At 38.1% G+C, this 18,609-nt stretch overlaps 2 protein-coding genes across 8 annotated transcripts in view; one reads left to right on the top strand and one right to left on the bottom strand.

The window, feature by feature from the left end:
• LOC110376578 (probable phospholipid-transporting ATPase IIB) overlaps positions 1–10,008 on the bottom strand; it is a 34,286-nt gene extending 24,278 nt beyond the window's left edge. Inside the window, exons 1-8 of the mRNA XM_064034946.1 lie at positions 9,756–10,008; positions 9,579–9,681; positions 6,839–7,041; positions 5,484–5,726; positions 2,905–3,125; positions 2,301–2,508; positions 1,721–1,943; positions 1,127–1,322 (exon numbers count right to left, since the gene is read on the bottom strand). Coding sequence (XP_063891016.1) covers positions 1,127–1,322; positions 1,721–1,943; positions 2,301–2,508; positions 2,905–3,125; positions 5,484–5,726; positions 6,839–7,041; positions 9,579–9,681; positions 9,756–9,808 — 1,450 coding nt within the window. The 5' untranslated portion in view covers positions 9,809–10,008. The remainder of the gene's footprint in view (positions 1–1,126; positions 1,323–1,720; positions 1,944–2,300; positions 2,509–2,904; positions 3,126–5,483; positions 5,727–6,838; positions 7,042–9,578; positions 9,682–9,755) is intronic.
• A 235-nt stretch (positions 10,009–10,243) lies between these two features.
• LOC110376568 (FERM, ARHGEF and pleckstrin domain-containing protein 1) overlaps positions 10,244–18,609 on the top strand; it is a 59,453-nt gene continuing 51,087 nt past the window's right edge. For 4 of the 7 annotated variants that reach the window (XM_064034925.1, XM_064034921.1, XM_021335076.3 and 1 more), the window contains exons 1-3: positions 10,244–10,404; positions 10,916–11,180; positions 17,982–18,133. In XM_064034925.1, the coding sequence (XP_063890995.1) occupies positions 11,048–11,180; positions 17,982–18,133 (285 nt within the window). In that variant the 5' untranslated portion in view covers positions 10,244–10,404; positions 10,916–11,047. Of the gene's footprint in view, positions 10,523–10,851; positions 11,181–17,981; positions 18,134–18,609 lie in introns of all 7 variants that reach the window. The other 3 variants (XM_064034923.1, XM_064034922.1, XM_064034924.1) reach the window with 3 other exon arrangements.

Genomic DNA, 18,609 nt, shown 5'->3' with positions numbered 1-18,609 from the left:
CGGGCAATTGCCGGTGGGGGACTGGATGCCATAGATTCCCAGACCCCCTCCTCTCAGGCGAGGTCGGAGTGCCGCTGGGCCTTTTTAGTGGGTATACCGGGAACGTCGTTACCGGGGAGTCCCATACCCTCTCCGTCCCCGACGGGAAGGGCATGCGTAATAGCATTTTTACCCAGCGACAACAAAAAGGGAGCGGGGCTCGGGCGGGGGGAGGGGGGAGCGTTTGACCTATTTACGGGCGGCCGTCAGTCGTTTTTATGCGCCCGCGTCGCATCATACGTGTCGTTGTAGGGAAATTCGGTGGTGCGAACGTAATTATCTTTACAGTATGGCGTATCGATATTCAAATGTCGAGAACACGGAAATGGTGCGAACGCTGGCTAGGTGTGATGACAATGCTAGCCGCCACACAGCGGTTACGAGATTACGGGCAATTCCGGCATGCCATCAGGGATAGTGATCGTCCACCGAGGCACACAGTACGTGAAGAAGACGATATTTTGTTTTTATTTGACCTTTTCGTAAAAAGGCGGGAAATCGTAGCGTAGCGAGTTACCAATTCAAAAGTATGACTAGGTACGAGAATAGTGCGCGGGAGGCGTAGGGTAGACAAAGATCTTGCATTCATTCTAAAAATGCAAACCCTTCACCAAACGAATTTATTGTAATGTGTGATAATCTCGACTCGTCCGCACACTCTAAGGTCGACTAATCGCTCGACTGGTCTCGATCGGGCCTTTTGTTGGTGAAGAAATGGTAGGGGCGTGCAAATTTTATCACTATAGCAAAATAGAGTTGAAATGTGTTAGATAGACCAATGAAATCTTGTAGGTTCGTTTTTGGCAAATGTATTATGTTTTATAAAAAGTCATAGAACAAAAGTTGTAGTTTATGACTTTAGTAATACAGTCCTGCAAGGTTGTTAGTGATTTACCAATAACCCTGTATAACTGCTATTACCGGACTGAGCCTCATCAGCCTGCGTGTCACTGGCGACGTCATACACGGGCGTCACGTTATGACACAGCGCGAGAGCCAGTACGGCTTGCCACACTTGTTTGGGGGAAGCAGCTAAGCCTTCCACCATTACGTACTTATTATTGAAGAACTATATAACTTGTATTACCCGACTGAGCCTCATCAGCCTGCGTGTCACTGGCGATGTCATACACGGGCGTCACGTTATGACACAGCGCGAGAGCCAGTACGGCTTGCCACACTTGTTTGGGAGAAGCAGCTAAACCTTTCACCATGGATGCTGTCGGGGACGTGGGGAGAGATGGCGCGTCGTTTGTCACGTATTGCGTTAGGAGAGCTTCCACCTGGAAATGAGAATGAGCGTTTTGAGCTGGTAATAGGGTGTATAGTTAACTTTTGGATACACTCAGAGACATTTAATAGTTCCTTAAGCCGTTCCTTAGTGCAGAATTTCTATGAGAATCTGTCACTAAGGAGTGACTTAAGTAATCATTAAATGTCTCTGAGTGCGGGGGTTAGACTACTCCAATGTGGAGTGAGAAGAATATTTTATATAATCAAATTAGTTTCTGAGTGATACTACTAAGTGGGAGGAGACGAAATATTTGTTTAGAACTCCAATCTGCTTTAGTGGAGTCCGGGACAATTTCTAAAGAGTCAAGGCATATTCTGTTTTTATGTCTTTGAACTCGATAAATACTTTAAAATATTTAAATGAAGAACAAATCTTATTTTTAATTACCTCATAAAAATTATTCTTATCGAAGAGCGCATTGCCAAGATGCAGTTTCTGGAAGACCATTTCATTCTTGGTGAGGGTTCCAGTCTTGTCAGCTAGCACGTACTGAATGCGGCCCAACTCCTCAGGTATGGTGGTGGAGCGCATCACCGTGCCTTCGATCTTCTTGTCGCGTTGGATAGTCCAGGAGTAGAAGGCTTTACCCATGTCCAGGTTTACTCGCAGACTGGAAGGAAAATTGTTTACGACGTTATAAGTAGTAGTAGTATAAGTTAGTATGAATAAAACATACTTTTCAAAGATTTTCGGTAGAATTTTCAAAAACATCAAAATTGATATCACCATTATGTAGGTATATAGGGTTTGTTTTGCACGAGAAAATACTAAGTTGAAAGCAGTCATTTTCGGATCTTTGTTAGTAGATAAAGGTTGTCAGAAACTCTGAATGAACCTAATATAAAAAATCCAGTTTTGCATTAACTGGCTTGTTGAAGGACGGTCAGTTTACATTACAAGTCATCACTAATTAACTTAATTAAATAACTTCCCAAGCAAATTTCAGATTATAGATATGCCAACTTACCTAATAGGAATAATATAAGAGAACAGCAGCACGAATCTGAAGAGGAATCCGTACCAGGGTCCAGCGAACCCTTTGAGCGTGATGAGCAGCATCGATATGACTATGGTAGCCACGAAGAGTAGCTTCGTCAGGTCGTTCACTTGTAAGTCTAGTCGACCCACTTTGGAGCGAGGGGTCGCGTTGTTCATTACACTGCGGGTTTCACTACCTGGGAGACAACAATACTGAATTTTAAGGAGCAATACAATTTGTCTGTAATTGTTTGTTTAATTGTTTTGTTTAAGTGATGGTAAAAAGCAATTTCAGTAAAAAGCAAGTTAAATAGGCCCTTGAAGGGGATGGTGTTAGTTAAATATTGTTGTTACTTTTGACTGTAGGTATTTGTGGGGAGAGAATTAGCCCACCACACTCAAAGATTTACGAGCCGATTCAAGGTATAAGAAGCTTGCAATTTTGTTGTTTTTTCTGACATATTTTGGAAGCTACAGATTCCATAAATAGTGGTGATTAGCTGTATCACACTGTGTCTGGTTTCAAAAACTATGGATTTGTTCCCATTAAACAAACATAACATAGTAAAATATGTCCGAATTTCAATTCTTACCAGTATAAATAATAAGTCCAGTAGCCTGTCCCGAAGCGACGACACATCCACTCCACAGCGTATTCTCAATATGCAAAGAATCACTAGTTTCTTCATCCAACCTCGTGCAAGTACCGATGAAGGAATGTATGTCCTTCTCCGGCTTCTCAGCGAAGATCTGAGCGTTAATGTCTAAGAGATGTGCGTCTGTAGGCAGCTTCTGTGTTGATGGTAGCGGTATTCTGTGAGAGAAAATGTGTCTTATGGTTATGAGGTTAAGAGTGGTTTTTGCTTGAGATGTGGATGGAGAGGGGAATGAAAATACTTTTTGTTTGTAACTTTAGTATTGGAATAGCACTATTTTTGTTGTTAATACAAATTGTAGGACAGTTTAGTCTACTAAGCGGATTTATTTCGCAGGGCTATCAAATTTGAAGTGAGATGATAATTTAAATACATATTACAAGTGTACGTAGGTTGCTGATTTCTGTAAACAAAATCTTGTTAAACTACCCATTTCAAAATCGTAACATTTTCGAAACATACATACTAGACACACAAACATTGAACATCCTTGGCAGTCGTTACGGGTAGTCAGAAGCCAGTAAGTCTGACACCAGTCTAACCAAGGGGTATTGGGTTGCCCGGGTAACTGGGTTGAGGAGGCAGTCGCTCCTTGTAAAGCACTGGTACTCAGCTACATCCGGTTAGACTGGAAGCCGACCCCAACATAGTTGGGAAAAGGCTTGGAGGATGACATACTAGACACACAAAATCAAACAAAAATAGGAAGTATGTAGCTTCTCTTTAAGTATTAATCCCTATATTAAAACTAATTGACGGTCATGTTTGTCAATATTTTTATCGTCAGCTATAGAGTAGCGAGGAAGTGTGAGTAATGGCAATGACACGAGACCGATAAGAGAACTATTATTGTATACTTGAACGATTTTCCGTCAGCTGATGTACAATTCAATATTATCTAGAGTTGAGTTTCTTATTAGCAATTTATTAGCAGTTACAGAAGGAGTTAAATATTTGAAATATTTTTATAATCTATTGTGTTGTTTTAAGAGTTGGTTAGAAAACAAAAGATGGTAAGGTATGTCAAGGATGAATATGACTATTGTTTTTTGCAATGAAATCTGGTTTCGTATATCATGGTATTTAGATAACCAGGATTTTATTAAAGAACTTTTTAATAGATTTTATTTAATAGATATTTGTATAGTATGTATATACCTAGTTAAAATAGTTTATACATGGGTATAAAACGGCACAAATACAGTGCTGTGGTTTTACGAGTAAAATTGGTACGACGGAATTCCCCTTACATAAAGTTCATGTATCAAAGAGTCCGATACTAAATGTAATAAAATGAGTTATCTTAGTAAAACTACAGGTTATTACCCTGACATGATTATAGATATTTTAGTGTTGTTTCCAAGACGATATTAATATGTTTTGGGTAGATAAGTGCTGATAAAAATGTTTACCTTCCGAGTTGGAATTGTTAATTTACGTAGGAAGTATAAAACATAGATAAAGAAACGTAAGAATATAAAAAAACTTTTTGTGTTCATAACACCTTAACTAACAGACTAACTAATTTCATCAAAAGGACCATGAGTCAAATTGGGCTCATTGTCCAACAGAGTTATAGCATATGCCATTGTGAAGGTTTTTGTTTGTACTAAAATTGTTACTATGGGCACTACCTTCAATTCCATGGCAAAAAAAAGATATGCACCTAAATAGGTTTTGTAGAAAAAGACAATTGTTAAGAGTCGTAGTGCGCTTGGTTATACATGACATAAAACCTAATTCGCAGGATTTGATTATGCTAGGATTATGGGACCACCTTCATCACCAGGCCAGGATCTGATGATGGAAACCCTGAGAAATCGAGGGCAACTTTCGAAAATTGTAGATATGCATAATCCACCAACAGGATATTTAGACGACATTATTATTGATATTGATTGAAATGTTAACAAAAATAATTTTAACTGTTAGCAGCTGTTTTATTTTTTATGTATACATTAAACCTGGACTTAAAACTAGTTAAAGGTGTTCAATAACAAAACCTACAATGCCATAACAGCACTACTTTTTGCAGAATATTAGTTTATTTATGGTCGGAGAAAAATATTTATAGCAAAATAACCCCATGGATTCTTCGCAAAAATTAGTTTAAATCTTTATATTTAGTGCTTTACAAGTATATTCAAAGTGGTCTCATCTCTGTTGGTGGGTGAGCCCAGGCTTCATACATTTTTGCCCATGGTCCTTTGAGCATACATTCACGGGGATATTTATAGACCTGGTTAGTATAGATTTTTTATCTCAGGAAAGTGGGAGAGCCATACTTGTTTATGTGAATGTAATGCATATAAAGACGAAGTGCATGCAGTTAGCGCACACAAATATGACTCATCCGCCTTATATAAAATATCTATACGCGGGATTGTTCGAAAGAGTTCAGTATCATGTCGGCGGGGACTCTCCGTCCCTTGTGGAGCATCACGATGTCCCCCACTCGCAGTTCGGAGGAGGCCACTTGTTCCGTCACGAACTTTTTTTGTAACGAAAGAACTTACCTCAACTTCCAGTCAATCTCTCCATCCAGCTGGTCGGTCCTTATAAACACGGTGCCCATAGTCTCGTTGGTCCTCAACAGTATCATGTCGGCGGGGACTCTCTGTCCCTTGTGAAGCATCACGATGTCCCCCACTCGCAGCTCGGAGGACGCCACTTGCTCTGTTATGAACGGCCGGTAGTCAGTGTCGGGGGTGTCGAGGACTATACGCTCGTAGCGTTGCCGGTTCACTTCGCGGTCGCGTCTGGAAGTGATTGACTTGTATAAAATCATATACATAGGTAGAGCTCAGACTTGCTGCATATATAGTCCAAAGAATTCTAAAGATTATTATCTATATTGTTGTAGCATGGGCAAAAAGCAGCAGGGCCATACAGCTCCTAGTTGCATGTAGATAAAGGAATGTGAAGAGATACTTTTGTCAAAATAGGCTGAATTAGACCACCCATGATGTAGGTAGAGTAGGCCTGTGTGCAGTTACTGGCAAAATTGATGTCTTTGAATACGTTGCGAATACATACAAGTGCTAATTAAGTTAGTATAAAGTTTATATCAACACCTCTAAACAAGACATCAATCCTATTTACCAGTAAATATGTCTATTAATTCAATTAACAACGAACAATGGGAACACAATTCACGATTATCATCGTGTGCCTTTTTTTCCGATATTCGGAATTTATCGCAAACAACGAGTAGAGCTGAAAAATCTATTCTAATGATTTTCATTCATTAAACAAACACACATCACACGCGGTTTCAATTTCACGCAACAGTTTGCATGTACGATAATACGATACTATAAGTCTGTTATCTACACTTTTATCCGAATTGTATCTTTCTCATATTTCGCCCTAGCGAGAATTTTCGGGAATAGCCGAGACAAACATGACTGGCTTTGTCGGAAAAACGTTCCTGCCAGTTGCCCACCAGCCAAGTTTTTCAGTCAGATTCGACGGGCAAATCCGAATGTTACCTGAACAATAACCATGTTTAGGCAGTCCTCCCGCAATATTTGTATTATAGCTATTCAACGAAGCCGTATATATGACAGCTGTCTTGAACCTGAGCCTAACTTATCGTTACTGCTATTTGCGATATAATACCTATTGTAGTCCCATTATTGATGTTTTGCATGGCAGAAACGGTCAGTTATTATATTTATTCAATAAAAAATAATATAAAACTAGGTATAATCATCGGCACGAATCTTGAGCGCTGACCTTCACCTGCGGAGAAGTAATTTATTGGGTCCCTTTTGTGGTATGAAGTGAGGCGCGGGGGCGGGCTGAAGCGGTGATTGGCCCGCAGCGCTCACGATTCGTGCCGATGATTTTATTAAAAGCTAGAACTTACCGATATCTTCTAAAATCATCAACAGCTTCCCTGAACAGTGTGACAGCGAGCACAAAGCACAGTGGTCCCCAGTATGTATAGAGGTAGCCAATACGAATGCTCGGGATGAACTGGCTGACAGCCATTACTAGGAAATACAGATTCAGGAAGAAACGGAACTGCTCAAACAGCACCAGCGGCAGGAATGTCAGGATGTTGTATTTCTGGAAGAAAAGTGGGCGTGAATGGAGGATACCAAGGGCTGAGTTCACCTATTATACTTGGGTTCAAATTTTTGGGCGTCGATATAAGAGGCATATTAATTTCTTACAGCTAAACTACTGCTTACTTTACGTGAAAGTACATAGTATTTAGATCGTAACCTGATTTAAAAATGGGCAGTTTGTAAAAGCGTTAACTGTCGTCGTACTGTAGTACGTAATCGGTGGCAGGCCTTTGGGGAAAGGGTGTAACGACATCATTTCAAACATTTAAAAGTGGTATTACCTACATATTTTGGATGTTTACTATGAGAAGGGCAATGTACATTAAAATGTTCTTTGTTTACATAATGATAAGAGCCTATTTGGCAATGCAGCCTGCATGTCCCAAAATATAAAGCGATGCAAACAAATGATAAGAATATGTGTGTCACGCCTACAAATACAAGACTACAATGGGTGTACAGTGACGAAATGACGCGCAATTTCGATTGGTTAAAGCAGTACAACAGGCGGTCATAGATGCAAGGGCGATCCGGGTGAATTATGAAGTGACGTAGAGATGAGATAGCGCCAAAATACGCTCATACGGAGATCTGTGTTATAACACATTAGACTATTAGGGCCTGATAATAATGATAACTGCACAAATACTCTGTAGTTTTCTACTAATTTAAAAATATTTGTGTTTTGATAAAGTTATATGGTTTCAAGAGTCAAAAATATACTAACAAGAAGAGAGAAAAAACGTTTATGTTTCCTTGCTTTATCTAGTATGCTCCAGACCAATGTAATTACAAGCTTTTATTTTAAATATGTGTATAATTAAGTGCCCCACAGAATCACTCAAACAAGGAAAACTCTACAAAATCATTCCTGTGTTCATAACTGCTATCATTAATAGGCAACTATGTTGACCTTATTAACATGAAAATAAGTAACTCTGTTTGAGCTATTTATAAGTTGAAAGTAGTTTTATGAAAGGTGGCAACATATAAAAAAAACTGAGAATAACAAAACTTTTACTTTGTTTTGTAATGACCTCCTTGCTAAGATGCACTGGTCTGTAAAGACAACTTTCTAATACATTTTATCTGAGCAGATCATTGCTACATATAATGCAGTGAAATGCAAAGCTGAATGTATATTTATAGGAATATCAAGTACCTGATCACCTTTTTTTCACAAATATAATGTGGAAGTAAAGATGCCAGCAGGTCAACCTACCCGAATATATATCAAATTTTATCAATGAGGGTTTTTGAAATTTTTTCTGCCACCGGGTGGCGCCACGTATGCGTCTGGTCCAAACAGCTGTCAAATAGTATGGAATTGTAGGTGCCGAACTTATTGTTTATTGAAATTCTGTTATATTGGAAGTGTTATTGATTTTATTTTGGACTACGGTCAGAATAAGGTTTCCGAACTAAAAATTGAGCTAAGAGAGAGGGTGCAAAAGTCACTGGTACTAAGGAAAAGCTTGTTGAAAAATTTGTTAACACAATATGATTTAGTTTTTTTCATTTACTCAACCTCAATAGTAAAACAATAATGCAGTGCTTTAATTATAAAATAAAAAAACCACTAAAATCGTTCACTATTCATAGTAAAGATAAGCACTTTGACAGTTACCTGGACCTGACGACTCAGTGCGCCACCTGGTGGACGCCATTTTAGAAAACCCTCATTGAAGATTAACCTTCCACTATTGAGATAGGTTGAAAATCAATTGAAGAAAATTGACAGGTTGAGGTAGGTTGATATGCTGTCATCTGTGCATTTTTAAAAGAGGATGTTCTTAATTAGTTTTAAGTATTTTCCCTCTTCTAACTGGAATCTCTTTAAGTAATATAATTATTGCTATCAATTAGATTCTCATAAAGAATCCAGTTTGAAAACTGTATTACTAATAGGTACAATTAAATTGATGCCTAAGTGAAAGGTCACCTTCCGAGACATGTATAATCATTTAGGTCATCATTTCATTATAATTGGGTCATTACTTATAATAGTAAATTATTAATAAAGATGACCTACATTTCTGACTATGTTCATATATTAATTACTATTTATCTTGAATTAGGTATAAATATAAGCTTCCATGTTTAATGTCTTATCTATGTTTTAATTTTCTTAACGCATCAGTATTTGTAAGTTGGTAGTATTGGTGCATTATTATCCTGCATGATAAAACTAATTAATAGTTTAGCATAATGGAGTCATTATCATACTTGGCATTGTATATGTATATTGTACATGTAATCTAGTCTACTAATATGTATGTATTCTATTAAATAGTTTTGCATATTTTTTTATTTGTGAGTTATCCTTGTTGATCTATTTGGTGTACTTATTTTAGCTTGTTTATTCCTCTTTATTATCATTAATAGTGTTTAGATGATTGTTAATTATTACTTAATTGCAATAATATAATATTTTAATTGATTAACCACAAATAATTTAACAAACATTACTTGTTATTATTGTCGATAAGAATGGCACTTTTAAGATCTTGAAGAGAAGCTTAGATTATCACTGACCTGATTACAGACATAATTAGGCGGAAATTCTTCATCAGGCAGCTGTCCCAGATATATAGCTCGCGAACTTAACTTCTTCCTTCGAAACCTCCAAAATTGAAGCCTACAAACAATCGATTATAACATAATTTATTCGTGATTATTAACCCAAACAAAGAAAAAACAAAAAACGTTTACCTTGACCATAAGGATTTCTTTTTAGGTCTCGTCAGCAACGGTGTAGTCTCCATCTTTAGAACTGAATATATATCACGTTGTTCTCAGTAGGTTCACATTATTATATTACACTGTGAATAAATTAAAATTGTTTTTTATCACAGAATAATAAAAATAAAGCTGTTTGGACAAGTATACAAACACAAATCCTCTCGCGCTATGACAGCAAAGCGTAAACTGTCAATGTCATGTTTACGTCATGTTAACAAAACTAGAGACAATAGAGTTCGATAGAGATGTAACCATCGATATAATACATACAAGTACTACGTTAAGTCAATAGGTAGAAACTGTATTACCTTCTCGTTTCTCAAGAGAAAACTAGCATTTTCAAGTTAATTTTATTTATTATAACAATATTTGTTATAATATACGTTTCATTATTAATGGTTAAACTCTGTCAAACAAATACATTAAAAATATGGGTAATTTTTGGAAAGACTGGTCACATTGTAATAGGTAAATAAATATGGCGATGTAGTAGTGTCGGGGCGTGTTATAAAACTATACGCTGAATTTATGCAATAAATAATATTATTCTGACATAATAATTAATGAAAACATAGTTCTAGTGATCTATTGATGTTTTTGAGTGAGAAATAATGAGTGTGTAAGTAATGACCAATTAGATCAATGACTTGGGCTGGTGTACGGTGGTTGACATGTAGGGGAGTCGGGGCTTCGCTGCGTCGCGGTCGGTTTTCTCTCTCATCTGCGCTTGTTAGAAAGTAAGACAAGATGTGTTTATAGTAATGTTTATTTGTACGTAGTTAGTAAAATTGCGGAGTCTCGTTAATTATTCCACGATTCTTGACGTGTAGTGCGAAGTTTTGTAATACACAGTATATAGTAATTAAGTTTGCCAAGGGTTTTTAGATCGTAATGCGCCGCGAGTGTCGGAGGCAGTGCGTCTGTTGTCTCTGTCGCGGCGGCCGGGCACACCTCCGTTGACCTATTTTCTGGTTATTGCATTCATCTAACTATTTATGTCTTGGGGTGTAAAGTGGGCCGCCGGTTTTGCATCGCGTATGCAATAATTCCTTTTGGCCCTCGTCAGCCACCGTATCAGCATGTAAATCCAAGTTATTTGGTCTTCAATAATGAGTTTAAATCATTAAAAGTGTAGGAAGTGACTTTAAGTTATCCTTTTAATTGATAAGTGTTATGCAAAGAGTATGGGACCTAATTAAAATGTATGGTCAGAGATTGAGGATCTGAACTGTGTAGTGCTAAGTGTAGTGTAGTAAGATGGCATGGTATGTGCCGGCCAGGGGTTTGGTTTTGACAGCGGGACACAACACTGCAATATGATGGACTCGGACCTGCCACCTGGTAGTTGTAACTCAACTGGACATCTGTCCACAATCGGATACCATACTCTTCCGGGTAAGTTAAAAAAGCCTCTTATAACTTTCTTACAGGGATAAAATTCTAGAAATGTAATAAGTTTTCCTATTGTATTTTCCTTCTTCATATTAGAATATTCTTTCTTGTATGAAAAAGAATAGGCAGTTCCCATTCCCACATATTTTTTGTGCCTATTGATTATGTTCAAGCTAATTGCTTTAATTATGTAGACAAGTTATCCCATTAAATAGTATCCCATTATCAGTAATGTCTTATAATTTGTGATTACTTTCTTTTTCACAATTTTATATAATAGAAATTAGAAAACAATAGTTTCCCCATAGCTGTACATTTCTACATTCCTAGATTTTTAAAATCACATCCTACAAAAATACAGGACTACAAAATTACAATAAAATAATTTATTCATTATCATACTTTAAATAATATACTTATGAAGATTTAATAATGTCACAAGTAAAAAAAATATTACTAATTGTAATATTAATATGTCTGATATTAAACCTATGTCTTCATACATTACTCATTCCATCAACATTGTCCATACAATCTAGACACACGGCAGTGTGTCCGCCAAGTTCGAGCAAAAAAGGCGACACACCGGCCGTGGGTTATATTACACGAACCATTTCGGGCCAAATTCGACCCCCCTGTAACTCAAAATCTATTTTATTTACGCATATCAAATTTCTAGTATCTGTTGAGACCCCCTCACTTATCTAAAATACAAAATTTCATTAATATACCTATTGTAGGTCTTGAGATATTGACGTCAGAAAATCGCTATTTTTACTATACACTGATTCACTGATTCACTGATTCACTGACTCACTCATCAAAAACCTAGACCACTTCCAATGGTCGTATTGACTTGAAATTTGGCATGGAGGTAGGTCTTTATGTCAAGGTAAAGGGAAAAATCTGAAAATGGCCAAGTGTGAGTCGGTTTCAAAATAATGAAGGTGTTTTATACCGGTGTAAATTTATACCCTAAGGAACTAAAACGAACTAAATTTATCTATATTTATATAATATATCTTCGAATGGTACAAAGGATTGTATTTAGTCAAAGTAAAGTAAAATCTGAAAACGGCCAAGTGTGAATCACTTTCGAAAATAACGAATGTGTAACTTTGATCCACGAACATAATATATGATAACATGTCATGTCAGTCAGTTGGTAAATCTAGTCCATTTAGTTAATCTAGTTCATTTCTTTGTAAGAAACATAGTGCATATTAAAAAATCTAAAAGATAGTATAAATGAGACATTTCTTTAACTAACTTCATCATTAGAAAAAATAAAATAAACAACCTTACAAAAATAAATGAAATCCCACCCAAAACAAAAATGTGAAAGACTGCCAAGTTCGATAATATGGAATGCTTCGCCTATAAAAGAAGTGAGATCTGAATAAGTACCAAGTTCCATACACATACCTCAGTTAAAAATAGTTACTTTTTAATGATGATTACTTGGCAAGTTTTAATAGAAAATTAAATACTTGATTCATTGCGTTTAGTAGGTTTATAACAAGGTGTATGAAAACTTGCCAAGTAACATCATTAAAAAGTAACTATTTTTAACTGAGGTATGTGTATGGAACTTGGTACTTATTCAGATCTCACTTCTTTTATAGGCGAAGCATTCCCATATTATCGAACTTGGCAGTCTTTCACATTTTTGTTTTGGGTGGGTATTAGTATAACATATTTGCATGTCTAAATTTTTCCAGTACTTGTATGTCATGATATCATAATGTAAACATTATGTAGACAAGACTTTTTACATTAACAGTTTACTTGTGATAACAACTGATAAGCCTGAGGATCTTAAGTGATGTGATTTTCAGCTCTCTATGATAATGTATAAGCTAGATATTGTTTACTTCCTGAAACTAAATAGGCATTAGTAGCATAAATCAATACCATTGATATAAATATTGTTCAGTTTTATGACTGAATGGTTTAATTTGATTTGATAAAATCACAGACGATTTTGTAAACAGTTTTTTTTTCGTATTTTGTGCTTGTTTTCAGATAAAATATTTGAACTTTTGAGTATAATGGGCAATAAATTATTATGTGCTCAAAGATAATGATAAAACTTGAAGACACTGTGTTATCTTTATTAGTCTATTTCTTAACTTCTTTAAACTTTATTAACATTAGACTCATTTGGTTTGAATAAGAATTATTGTTCAACTATGTATATTTATTTAATAGGTATGTCATCCTATTGTTATTTTATTTATTCATGAACTAGCACATTAAGAATATTTTAATTTGTTACACAATTTTATCAAACCCTTATCAAATAATCTGTAATTGTTATACTATTAATTACTATTGGCCAATACATTTATTTCATATTGTTATTTAATTGGACTAATTAAAAGGCTTATTATATCCTGTTTGATTTAAATAAAGCTGAGAGATTTTACATTTGCAAAATTATTTAAATTATTACAAATGAAATTAATAGCAAATGCTTAAAACATGATATGAATCAAACTCAACTAAAATTACTAAAATCATTTGATAGATTAGTTTATCTGGTAGGTACTTATAATTTAGTAGGTACCTATTAATGACTTGATAATTCATCCAGAATTGGATGTTGTGGGCATGATTTTTGATTACGATGGTATGGGAGAAAGTCAAGTGTTTGACAACATTTGTTTTTAATTGTGGCAACACAAATTATGTTTGATGACTGAAAAGAGACTGGAATGAATACTTATTAGAATCTTTTTAGGTTACTATTCTAACTATGGGACATTGTGTTGCCTGGGTAATTGGGTTGAGAAGGTCAGTCGATCAGTTGCTCCATGTAAAACACTCCAGTTAGAATGTTGGGTAAAGGCTAGGCCGATGATGATAGAGTCTATTTAGGTACTTATTGTTTGATGACATCATCTATGGTTAGTCAACAAGTGGCAACATCAAAGTCATTAAGTAGGTACATACAACCTATAGTTTGTGTCAGTATGACAATAATGAATGACTAATTGTTCTCTATTCGCTTAGTAAAACTCTAAAATGTTGTGAAATAATGCTACCTACTAGAAAATTGAAATATCTTCGCATATGGTCATCCTTGGAGAGTGTATTTTAGGCAAAAGTGTAGGTCAGTTTTTGAATAATTGAAATATTTTAAAGTTGATATCCATTGCACAATAGAAAAATAAATAAACATAACATTTACATAGCAGCATAATTAATTTATTTAAAAATAGAGTAGAAGATTTGACATGTGGTTAATTGATTGAAATGCATGAATTTAACTTTGATACTCCTAAACTAGTGTTGTAAACTGACGGTTACATACGATAAGTGACTGTCAATTACTATTAAATGACCGGTCACATTGGACATTTATTGTCAGACTGGTCAGATATATTAAATAAGTATTTTTTACTTGGTACAATTATTATTTTCGTCTCAATACCTATAATTGCCTTTCTAAACCAACATAGTGCATAGATAACCTTTTAAAAAGATAGACTCGTATTTATTTACGTATTTATTTTTATTGATGTATACTGACAAATCATTAATGATAGAGTGTCGGCGAAATCTTTTTTTTTTTATCGACGTTAAAAATCATCAAATGACCCCTCCCGCTGTGGGTTAGCAGCGGTGAGGAAGTGTCAGACTCTTACTGACTAAAAACCGTCGTGTTCCGTCGTAGGCCTTTTATGTACCAGAGCCGCGGTAACTCTTTCGAACAACCCGCAGTCCCGGCACAGCGCGCCGTCGACACGGGTCTGTCGTCTAAGTAGACAGAGGGACGATGAGCCACCGGAACTCACCGCCCACAGGCCCACACCTACGGTGGCCGGGAGTCATCTCGCGACACCCGGCGCCCGTGGTGTCTACCTGGTCCAGCACGGCGGCTGGGATGAGCGGTGCGAACTCTCTGGCGTTCCGCCTCCTCCTTCTCGAGCATGATTGCTTCGCAGAAGGAGGCGACGGCATCCCATTCCCTTTCGCCCCGGACCATGGACTGGGTCAGGGCCGGACGCGAGAGGTCGCCGCCGCCTAAAGCCTCGACGAAGACCCAGCGGTGCCCTTCCCATGCGGGGCACACCTGGACTGTGTGGTCCACCGTGTCCTCGGGGCTGTCCGCACAGTGGTGACACCCGGGCGCCTCCTCACGACCGATTCGGTACAGGTACCTTCCGAAACAACCGTGTCCGGTGAGGACCTGCGTCATGCGGTACGTGAGGCGCGCCTCCTCCCGAGCCACTCCTCAAAGAGGGGACTTACCGCCACGATGGTGGCGTGCCCTGCACTGGGTTGCGACAGTCGCTCCCTCCAGGCTACCATGAGATCGCGCCGGAGCTCCGCCCGCCGCGGCAGCGGAGTTTCCCCCCGGCGCAGTGTCTCCTCGCGCCAGTCGTACAGGCGCAAGAAGACTCTCGCCTTCAGATCCCACGGTGGCAGTCCAGCAAGTAGGCCAGCTGCTTCGCGGGAGATCGTACGGTACCCCCGGATTAGCCTAATAGCTATCACCTTTTGGGGCACGTTCAGGTAGTGTACAGCACGCGGCCGTACCGAACGTGCCCATACCGGGGCCCTGTAAAGGGCCATGGACCGCATGACCCCCGCGTAGAGTTTACGGCAGGGGGCGTTTGGGCCTCCCAGATTGGGCAGGAGCCGTTTGAAGGCAGCACCTGCCTTCTCCAGTTTGGGGCCCAAACGTCGGAAATGCTCAACGAAGTTCCACCGGCTGTCGAGGACGAGTCCTAGGTACTTCATCGCCCTCTCGACGCCGATGGGACCCCCCCCCCACCTTGACTTGGGAGCCTGAAGGTGGCGCGTTCCGAAGCCCATGAAAGCACATGGCCTCGGATTTGTGCAAGGTCACCTCCAGGCCCAGCAGCTAGATCCTCTCGATGATCGTCGCAACCCCGCGCGTCATTATCTCGGCCGCCTCCTGGTGCGAGGTCCCTTGTGCCAGAACCAACGTGTCGTCAGCGTAGCAGACCACGCTGACGCCGCTAGGGAGGTCGGCGCGCAGCACCTAGTCGTAGCCGATGATCCACAAGAGCGGCCCAGAACCGACCCCTGCGGAACACCGCACGACATCTCCCGCCGGGCGAAATCTTATCTTAAAGATCGATGAATGACATTTGGTTAGCTTCGATGATTCTAAAACTTCCGTAGTTTTATAAAATAAAGAAAGAAAAAACGTTTATTTCTAATAAATTCTATTTTTATACAAAAAAAAAAAAACGATTCTGACGTTGCTGACAATAAATGACAATAAGTGACCGGTCAAATTGGATAAATGTCCAATATGCTCGGTCAGATTGATCGGTCACATATAACGTGACGGTCACTTTACATCTCTATCCTAAACATATTACCCATTGCTTTTAGGCATCATAATAAGTTAAAGCAATTTAATCTCCTGGTTTCTAAGCCAAACCAAATGAGGTCCCTTTACATGGAACAGTGAACCTCTCGCACCCCTTTTATTGCGCAATAATTAACTAAAAGTCACACTGATCTCATGATTAGCAAATAACGATAAATATTTATCTGTTGTTATTTTTATCATCGCAAAACTTCTTCAAAATGACCTTGACCTACACTGCAAAATGACTTCCGAGTAGATTGATCGCACAATATGGCGAAAATATTCAGATTCCATCTTGTTAATATTCAGATTGCATTATAAATAGCAGCATTAATTACATCAGAAGCTGAATACTGCATAAATAATGTCAATTTGCCACCTTGCTGTTGACTATGATCGTTGTCATAAAGTTTTGTATTTTATTGCGAATAGAATTGTATCATGGCCGACTTGAGGCGTGATTCGTGATTGAGCATAACATTTAACGCCTAACGACGGCTTATCGACAGGAATGTGCTGAAGAAAATTTGCTATCGTCCTTTCATAGTTATGTACTGAAGGTCGGATAAGCTTCTTAGAATTTTCGTGCAATTACAGCACATTTGTTTCCATCCCAGTCCTGATCTGTTATCTAATTACTTACTCTTTTTATGTCCTAATGTTCTTTTTGCGAAATCGGCAGAATGTTGATTTTAGTTAGTAAGAGCCAGTTTTGCTTCAGCCGTTGTTATCTGTATTATTCTTAGTGTTACAAATGATGGGCTACACGCCCACACAGTTATAAATAAATAGACACTCGCTAAATGATGAATGAGTTCCTCGAAATCCCTGAGGATACGTTCAGACAAAACGAAACAGCAACTAACAAAAGCACGAGCATTCTTTCGTCGTTCTCGCTAAAATAAATTGTTTGCTAGAGACAGCATGATCATCGCTCGTTTGGTTTAAACGCACCCTTAGGAAGATATGCTCCTCACTTTGGCGAACGTTCAACTCAAGAGTTCAAGTAACCAATTAATTTACTTACACTATACGCTTCAAGAAAATACAGACTTGTTTATTTTCCACATAACGTGTCACCTCATGCATAGTGACTGCGCAAACATGATACCAAATAGCTAATATGTACAGCGGTATTGATACAGTTTAGGTACTTATTTGTTTAATCTGATAACATTATTTACCTTAATGTCATTCACAACTTCATTTAATGAGAAAATGTACCGGGATTCTTCCGTCTCAAAAGCAAATAGGTATCTACGAGAACTCCATTGCTTTAAGTACATGTATCATTTCCACCAAAACTTTAATACTTTTTTTATTTATTACTCAATGTTGAGACTATGATCCTTAACAGTGGTCCTGTCTAAAACTCGGCACTATTATTTTCTCTTGCTATCGTAATCCCTGCAGTTCTAAAATTTTGTATTTAATAGCTGTTCTTCCTCCAGGACGTATGCACCACTCCGCCAGTACACCGGCGGGGGTGGACGGCGCCGGCGGTGGCTCCCGCACGCCCCCAGCTACGCCGAAGAAAGGCGGCAAGATGCTCGCCGTCAGGATTCATATGCTGGACGAGTCTATATCCATGTTCCAGATACAGGTGAGTTTAGATACTACAAGGACAGTAAGTAAGAGCCAGCGGCTGCCAGGCCTATGAAGAAACGTAAGTGCATCCATCATCAGTGGGTATGCACTGTAGACTACTGCGAAGAGTCTTGCAGCTGCTGGCTCTATACGAGAAAAAAAACTCCACTTTCTATGAGGTGGAATTGTACATGATAAAAAAATCAGATCTATAAAAAAATCAGATTCTTCAAAGGACTTTAATATGTGATCCATGAATAAATGTGCCTATATAAACTTATAGAGAAGGGCGGTAGACCTTCAGTTTTACTGCATCAGTATGTATATTAAAATAAATTGAAATGATCACAGTCTATAATTATGCAATCAACTGGTCACTTCATGCGTGTGTTCTAAGGTATTATTGAATCTTGTTAGATACTAATAGGATCATGTAATCGGGTATAGGCTATACCTCCCATGATATTAATCGTCGACCCTCGCATGTTACGT

Source organism: Helicoverpa armigera, chromosome 5 (assembly GCF_030705265.1).
Source record: "Helicoverpa armigera isolate CAAS_96S chromosome 5, ASM3070526v1, whole genome shotgun sequence".
Lineage (NCBI taxonomy): Eukaryota > Metazoa > Arthropoda > Insecta > Lepidoptera > Noctuidae > Helicoverpa > Helicoverpa armigera.
This window is presented reverse-complemented; position numbering and strand designations above follow the sequence as displayed.